The 6,000-nt window shown below is 39.0% G+C and overlaps 1 protein-coding gene across 1 annotated transcript; it reads right to left on the reverse strand.

Moving 5' to 3' along the window:
- Positions 1-3,463: 3,463 nt before the first annotated feature.
- LOC146625316 (eotaxin-like) lies at positions 3,464-5,138 on the reverse strand. The gene is made up of 4 exons (XM_085361995.1): positions 4,993-5,138; positions 3,786-3,918; positions 3,654-3,715; positions 3,464-3,561 (listed from the first exon to the last, which is right to left on the reverse strand). The coding sequence occupies exons 1-4, from the start codon at positions 5,060-5,062 to the stop codon at positions 3,536-3,538; spliced, it is 291 nt and encodes a 96-aa protein (XP_085218121.1). The 5' UTR covers positions 5,063-5,138; the 3' UTR covers positions 3,464-3,535.
- Positions 5,139-6,000: the final 862 nt, after the last annotated feature.

Below are 6,000 nucleotides of genomic sequence, written 5' to 3' on the forward strand. Positions count from 1 at the left end.
GTAATTACCGCTACTTTTACATATACCTAAAAAGTTGTGCAAATATGTACCCATAACTTGTTTTTCAAAATATTAATAAAAGTGATGTCTCCAAACAGCCATCTCTTTCCTGACATTTCGCTTTGTGCATATTCTCTTACATATGATAAGTCAACATTGAAACACCTGCGGCTTTTAGTCAGGTGCGGCTAATGTATGTACAAAACAGGATTTTCCCCTGATTTTAGCTTGTGCGGCTAATATTCAGGTGCGCTTTGTAGTCCGGGAAATACGGTAGTTCTTTCAGGCAATGTTGAAATTTCCACATTCTGACGCTTCAAATGCCTCAGGAGCTGTCCGCTCAGTGCAGCAACTGTTAATATAGAGCGTTATTAAATTTATTGCTAATGCAATCATATCGCACATTGACTTCTGAGGAAATTTTAGATTGCACTCGTCATCAAAAAGGTTGCCTACCCCTGCTGTAGAGGAAGGTGAGTAACAATTAACCAACTTGAAAGAAGTGTCGTTAAAGTGAAATCATTTATTACACAAACAAATAAAGGTTCACCAGCAGTCCAGGGCTGGTGGATGTCGTCAAATCAAAGAAAAGAAAGTGAACTCCAGTTCTTCTATTAGAACATGTGTGACATTTTGTGTGTGTCTGGTGAGCATTCAAAATATTGGAAAATATTTGCTCAATAATACTAAGATTTATTCTTATATTGTTTTTTACAGGTAAAAATTGTTTTGCAGAAATGCATAAAAAAACAGAAATAAAGTGACATAAGAGCAAGAAAAAAAGAAAATAAAGCCAGAACTCCAATGATGGATTAAAAATATTTGGTACAATGAAAAACTGATGTCAACACAGAGATTAAATACAGGGCTTCTCCACAGATTAGACTACACAATAATCTGCAAATGTAAAGAACATTTCTTAGAAAGTTATGCTAAGAAATGCTTTGGTTTAAATAAGCCTTTAAAAGTGATTGAAACACTGGAAATTTTGAGCTAGACCGTCACTGAGTAGCTTCTCTGACTTTTCGCTAAACAGGAAGTGACCTCTGCCCTTACCTTAAACTTATTAAATTAATTGATTATTTCCCTAAATGTCAAATCAACAGTATGCTAATCCTTTATAAAAACAGGAATATCAAATGCGTTATTTACACTTATGAAGTCTCTTAATGGCATTAGCTTTACAAGAGCTCTGCCTATTGGTGAAACAGAGACACTAGCGTTTCCACAGCTGTGTGTGTGTATACATACATACATACATACATACATATATATATGTATATATATATATATATATATGTCTTGTGCTGCGACCACAAGACACTGATTTAGTAAAAGGACTAGATGTTTAATCCCTGATAATGCATTGCTTTGAATTGAGAGAATCTTGAAGGATTGCTGTTATGAGGAAAGGCAGCCCAGAAACTCCATCAGCAGCTTTTGGTTTTTTTACCCAAGCTAATCTGCCGTTGTTTCTTCCTTGGTAAGGCTGAGACACCCTCATCCAAGGAGACCCTGCCAGGGTTGATCAGGCCCCGGAGTGTTTCACTGGTTTATGTTAAATTGTTATTTCTCTTCTTCTTTCTTCTGTTTAGTTTTCTACAGTTTACTTTCTTCTGTCCACTCACTGCACTTACTTAGTACTTAGTTCCTCCTACGCCGGGCGGCGCATTGGGCAGCTAGTGATCTCCATCGATGTCGGTCAGCAGCAACTGCTTCAGCTTCGTCCCAGGTAATATCGACAGTTCTCAGATCGTCCATGAATGTTCGACGCCATGTGGTCTTTGGTCGGCCTTGCTTTCGCTTGCCAGTGCGTGGACGCCATGTCATGGCAATCTTAGCTGGGCGATGAGGGGGTAGGCGTAAAATATGGCCCGCAAAGCGGAAGCGCCTTTCTGCAACAACATCGGCTAATGGGAGGGTGCCTGCTCTTCGCAGGACCTCCTCATTTGTTATTCGGTCCCGGTAGGAAATTCTCAGGATTCGCCACAGGCCACGTTGTTGAAGAACGTTCAGGTGTAGAATAATTGCACTTGTTGAGCGCCAGGTTTCACTAGCGTAAAGTGCAGTAGGGAAGACAATAGAGTTCAGTAGTCTGATCTTGACCCTAACATTCAGGGAGGTCGAGTTCCAAATAGGTTGGAGACGTCGCAGGACACCAACTGCCTTCCCTACTCTGGTGTCGACATCCCGATCAGAGACCCCGTCATTCGAGATGATGCTGCCAAGATATGTAAAATTCTCCACCTCTTCAGCTCTTCTTCTTTTCTTCTTCTTCCACTCACTGTTTAACATTTATGGAGCCTCACTTCTTCAAAGGGATAGAAAAGTTGATAGAGAGAAGTAAGACAAATTGGACAAGATAGCAGAGAGGAGAGCCGGAAGGGGGGCGCCTGATCTGGCTTCCCACTCCTCCCCACCGGATCGGGCTGTTCGCTCTACCTCCCCACTGCCTCCCAGAAAAGGAGAGAAGAGCAGAATATTTACTTTTCTCGCGCGGTTAGCTGACTGCCTTAGCTGCTCAAGTGATGTCAGCCCTTTTTAACCATAGCCAGTGACTGGTCCTCTCAGCAGTGTTAGCTAGTTCTCTTATAGCCTGCCTGTTTTTCGCAGGTAAAATTTGTTTTGCATAAATGCATAAAAAGCAGAAATAAATGCCTGTCGTCTGATCCAAATCTCTCTAAGGAGTTTTGCTGTTGTGCTGGCAGCAAAGCCCCTGCACTCATCTTCCACCGGGCGTACATTGATCTTCTGATCTGTCCTCTGCTCAGCTGCCAAGTTTAGCTTTAACACCCCACTCACACAATGTACATTCTAAGATTTCGAACTGCAAATTTCCAGATTGTTTTATTTGATTTCATTTATATAATGTATATAACTCACTCACTTACTGCACATAATGTCCTTTTTCTATATATTCACTCACTGTATATAATGTTCTCTCTGTTTTTGTGCACAGTCCTGGAGCATATCAGGTCACATTTCAATGTGTGTTGTACTTGTATAACTACGCATGTGACAAATAAACAATGTTGAATCTTGAATATATATATATATTTCGTTTTGCTACTCGGGCCCAATAATGTTCTTTGTGGGCTGCATGAACTTTTTAAAAGTCTACTCAGTGAGCATCATCTACTAAAACACTAGTGGAATGCAATAGGCAATGTGTGTGACTATTTGTGAGAGTCTGGTGGGCACTGAAACAACAGAAGAAAAAAAATTGCTCAATAATACCAAAGTTTATTTTTGTATTACCACATTGCACTTCACATAAACACATGATGCACAGAAAGAGATTCACAAATAAGACAAAAAAAAGGACAAATAAAACCTGAACGCCAATGATCAATTAAAAAACAATGAAGTCAACAGCATGAATAAAATACAGGTTTATGCCACAGGTTAGAGTAAAAATTAATCGACAAATGCAAAAAAGAAAGTTTTAAGACAGTCAGGCTGAGAAAGCGCTCTGGTTTGAATAATCCTTTAAAGGTGATGGAAATACTGGAAATACTGATGCAGCAGACAGACTTCACACCTTCTTCATTTTGGCAGTGACTACAGAGGAAAAACAGACAAGCAGCAGCTTCAGTTTTTTTCTGTAAATACTTTGCATTTATTTCTGTGTGTTTCTTTTTAGCACGACTTACGATCTTTGACCCACTGAGCGTCTGGATCAGCACAAAGTTGTTTCCTATCTTTTGTGTTAAAACTGGAAATAAAAGACAGAAAATTATAGAGATTGTATATGTTTGTATGTAGGACAACGTGTGCTGACTTACATTATAGCCTTCACACAGCTTCCGCTTGCAGCCTGCTCACGATATGTTTCCCCCACCACCTCAGCAGTCTTATTGCCTTTGGTGATGTCAACGCAGCACGGTGGTTTCAGTCCAGGATGACGATGACGAGTACCTGGGAGATAAAAGGTTAAAAAGAGATTTTTCTTACTAGGGAGAAGTATAATTAGAAGGAAAATAAAAGTTAGATCTAGTTTTAAAATATGAAGCTCCTTACATCACTAAACAGAAGATGACTTTTAAAATGTGACCTGAAATTATATTACAGTGCACAGGCATTTTTTGTGCAAATCAATCATCAAGTTTAACAAATCAATGTTCTCAACACAATTTGGGGCCCTCGATTACTTTTTGGGCAATTCTGGCATTATGTTAATTAAGTGAAAGGTGAAAAATATTTTCTCGTAGCTGCGAGATATTATCTTATACTCTCTCTGTGTCTCTCTCATTTTCTGCTTTCATGCCTTATGCAATGAGTCACAATGTATGCACCCCTCCAAAAACCCACTGAAATGATGACTTTGCTAAAAACTAAAATGAAGCAGTAAGATGTAGTTACAGAGTGAATTTGTTTGAAGGAAACCACTGCACCAACTGTGCTACACTAATAAGTTGGCAGTTATGATAGTTTAAGTGTCAACATATGCCTGGCATGCAACGCAGCGTGAGACATAACCCCATAAGTGACAGAAAACAAAAGTAGAAAACATAAATAGTACAAACATTGTTAATGGTAAGCAGTATAGCGGGAATGGATATGGTGTGGCTGTCAATCAGTCCAGCAATCGAACACAAAAGTCAGGTGAATGTCGTGCTTATAAAATAAAAATCTCCAAGACTTCTTCTAAATGTCGATGTAAAGGACGCCTTTAAAATGCTATCACTGACTAATGAAACTTAGCCCAGAAAACAGCTTCCAGGGTGTCTGGAGCTTTGTGGGTAGAAGTCAAGTAAATGCTGGAAAACACATGTGCAATTATAGACTGAGCAGATACCAGAATATGACTGATGTAAAGGTTTGTGGTCTTTACACAGTGGTCCTGCCCAATAAAACACCAAAATGTCAGAAGTGAACCTTATTCGCAAACAGGCAGCAGCCATTGTTGGAAATATTCATTGCTGTGATCAAATGATCTATTTTATCTCTTTTTTTCCTCATTTTTCTTTATAAAAGTAAGAGCACAGTTACCTTCAGAGGAGTGGCAGCACACACACACCGAGAGCAGGAGGAGAGTGATGGAGAGGATCTTCACAGTCATTTTCACCGGCGGTCTGGCTCACTGATCAAGTTGAAACTATACGCTGACCAATGCTTGGTTATTTATTGGTAAGTGCAGGAACACATGCAGGCACAACTGATGAGGTGTGATTATAGGTCTGTGTATTTGTGTGCTGGGTGTGGCATATCACAAACAGCCTCACATACACGAAGTTCACAGATACTCAGATATGGTGTAGAGCCTGATGATTGATATCAACAGTCATGAGTAATGAATCTAAATCACCCACTGACTTTTGTTTGTCAGTGACTCATGATGCCCCTTAACAGTCTTGATACACATGGATGCTTATTTTTTCTTATAAATTCCCACGACTTAAACTTTTTCTTGTAATTTCACATAAATTGTTTAAGGTTTCTTGTTTGCATCAAGCTGTTTTACTACTGGAAACACAAAAGAACTCACTCTTAATGTTTATTTTATTTATGTTAACTTTTGGCAGATGATCAGATAAGTTTCACACTCTGCTCTGCAGGAAATGTGTGGCAGAAATGTGATCATGTCGACTGTCTTTATCTTCCAACACACACGCAAAGATCAACAGTTTCTAACACAGACTAAATACATCACATGAAAAATGGTTTGTGTATGCATTGCTAATTTCCAGAGGTGGGACCAAGTCATTGTTTTGCAAGTCTCAAGTAAGTCTCAAGTCTTTATCCTCAAGTCTCAAGTCAAGCCTCAAGTAATGTCAGGCAAGTCAGAGTCGAGTCTCAAGTCACTGGTGTAAAAGTCCGAGTCAAGTCACAAGTCTGAAACTTTGAATTTCAAGTCCTTTCGAGTCTTTAAAAAAAAAAAAAAAAAAGCATGTTGCAGTTATGCTAAATGTAAATATTAGACCATGTAATTTTAAAATCTGTGTTTTTCTCAACACATGACAAAATAGTGAACTTAGAAAATATACACAAATTGTGAAA

Source organism: Diplotaxodon limnothrissa, linkage group LG9 (genome assembly GCF_057381915.1).
Source record: "Diplotaxodon limnothrissa isolate DT_005_m linkage group LG9, D_limnothrissa_male_GT1.1, whole genome shotgun sequence".
In the NCBI taxonomy this organism is placed as follows: Eukaryota; Metazoa; Chordata; class Actinopteri; order Cichliformes; family Cichlidae; genus Diplotaxodon; species Diplotaxodon limnothrissa.